Below are 2,314 nucleotides of genomic sequence, written 5' to 3'. Positions count from 1 at the left end.
CCTTTGACAACCTTCTCCTGTTAATCTGTTTTTGCTTTATCTTCTTTATCTTCTTCCTCCTTCCACTTCTCATTCTTCTTCTCGTTTTCACTCTCTTCGTTGTTTTAATCTTCCCCTTTTTCTTCTTTTTCTCGTTCTCTTAAGTAAATTCTTCTGTTTTTTAGCTCTTTTCTTCGTCTCTTTCTTCTTTATCTTTGTTGTTTCTATCTCTTAATCCCTTTCCTCTTATTCTTCTTCATTTTATCCTTCTTCCTCTTCTTTTCTTTGCTCCTCTTCTCCTCTTAGTCTTCAGTTTCTCCTCTATCTCCTCCTTCCTCCTCCTCATTCTTGTCTTGGTCTTGTCTTCATCTTCATCCTTATTCTCGTTCTGATTTTCGCCTCCCTCCTCCTCCTCCTCCTCCTCCTCCTTCTCCTCCTCATCTTCGTCTCCCCTCAAGGATCCTCAGCCATGGAGTCCTTCGGCGGGTTCCAGGACGCCGTCAAGCGGGTCATCCACACTCAGCACACTTTCCCTTCCTGCGCCAAGAACAGTAAGTCGCCCGCATCCCGTTTTCTTTCACTCCTGACCAAGGCTATTAAAAGGGTGACTCGCATATTTGTCTTTTCATTCGTTTTCTTTGTAAATGATGTTGATGCATTTAGTTTTTTTTTTTGCCCAGTGTGATCTTATTTCTATTTTACTTTTATCTTATCATTATCTTATTATTATCATTATTATCTTTTTTATCTTGTTTTATCTTTATGCTTCTTTATTTTTGGGATGTAATAAATTTTGGTCTTTTTAGCATTTCATTAATTTCCCTTTTTTTTTTAACTCCTATTGAAATATTTGTCGCTTTTCAATCATATCTTCGTTTGCCTGTTTTGTATATATTTTCTGTATACATTTTTCCTTCGTGTATTGCAAGTGTCTGATGAGAGTGATTGTATTAAGATGCGCGCGAGTGTGTGTGTGTGTGTGTGTGTGTGTGTGTGTGTGTGTGTGTGTGTGTGTGTGTGTGTGTGTGTGTGCTGATGTTTCGTTTTGCTCAGATACCCGAGGCGAGATTAATACACACACACACACAAAAAAAAAATTGAGGGAAGGAAGAGGAGGAGGAGGAAGGGGAAAAATAGAAGAGGAATAGAGGAGGAGGAGGAGGAGGAGGAAGAGGAGTAAGCGAGGAGACCAACTGATACAAGAAAAAGAGTAAATTGAAAGAAAAAGAGAGGAAGGAGGAGGAGGAGTAGAAATGGAGTAGAACAGAAATAGGAGTAGAAGGAGTAACGAGGAGTAAGCAAGTAGACCAGAGGAAGACAAAAAAAAATTATAAAGGGAACCAGAAAAAAAAACAGCCCGGCACAGTAATACCCGAGGTCATACGTTGAGGATTAGGGGAAAGGGCGACACATGTGCTCGAAGGCAAATCCCGCGGCGCACAGATTAGCAAATTGTTCACGGTCTTTGCATGTGTCCTCTCGTGTGTGTGTGTGTGTGTGTGTGTGTGTGTGTGTGTGTGTGTGTGTGTGTGTGTGTGTGTGTGTGTGTGTGTGTGTGTGAATGTATGTCTTGGAAACTTCACAGACAGCCGCTACAGATACAGACAGACAGGCAGAGGGGAATAGGAAGAGAGGGAAAGGGAGACAGAAAAAGAAAAGAAATAGAAACAAACAAAGTAAAAGAAAAGATAAAAAGGACAGGAAAAAGAAGATACAATAGAGAGGTTAGAGTGTAAAAGAAGGAAGTATCTTACGAATGATATCAAATGAATGTATATTTTAGAAGCTACACAGACAAGCAGAAAGACAGACAGAGTGACAGAAAGACAGACAAAGGGAGATAGAAAGCGAGATCAGAATGTAGAAGAACGAGTTCATTGACAAAATAGAAGAAGTGAATGTATGTCTTAGACGCTATACAGAGAGAGAGAGAGAGAGAGAGAGAGAGAGAGAGAGAGAGAGAGAGAGAGAGAGAAATTGATGTCACAGTATACAAAGAAGAATTAATCAACAAAATATTAGAGTTTAACACGAACGTTATATAGAGAGAGAAAGAAAGAAAGATAGAGAGAGGGAAAGGAAGGCAAAAAGTGAGGTCACAGAGTACATTGAACGAATTAATAGAGAAAATACAGGAAGTTAACACGTATGAACACAATAGAGAGAGAGAGAGAGAGAGAGAGAAAGGGTCATAGTGTACAAGAATTACCTAGTTTAAGAAAGAACAGGTAAAGACTTGAGGAATTTGCTGATAGAATAAATAAGCAGAATATAAGAGAACGAAGAAGAGAATGCATAATAAACTTTGGGATCAAGAGGAGGAGGAGGAGGAAGA

The 2,314-nt window shown here is 39.5% G+C and overlaps 1 protein-coding gene across 1 annotated transcript in view; it reads left to right on the top strand.

Annotated features, from left to right (window-relative positions):
• Window positions 1–241: 241 nt before the first annotated feature.
• LOC127003495 (inactive ubiquitin carboxyl-terminal hydrolase MINDY-4B-like) overlaps window positions 242–2,314 on the top strand; it is a 44,993-nt gene continuing 42,920 nt past the window's right edge. Inside the window, exon 1 of the mRNA XM_050870250.1 lies at window positions 242–530. Coding sequence (XP_050726207.1) covers window positions 449–530 — 82 coding nt within the window. The 5' untranslated portion in view covers window positions 242–448. The remainder of the gene's footprint in view (window positions 531–2,314) is intronic.

Source organism: Eriocheir sinensis, chromosome 25, assembly GCF_024679095.1.
Source record: "Eriocheir sinensis breed Jianghai 21 chromosome 25, ASM2467909v1, whole genome shotgun sequence".
In the NCBI taxonomy this organism is placed as follows: Eukaryota; Metazoa; Arthropoda; class Malacostraca; order Decapoda; family Varunidae; genus Eriocheir; species Eriocheir sinensis.
The sequence above is the reverse complement of the archived record's forward strand: the minus strand, read 5'-3'. Positions and strand labels throughout refer to the sequence as shown.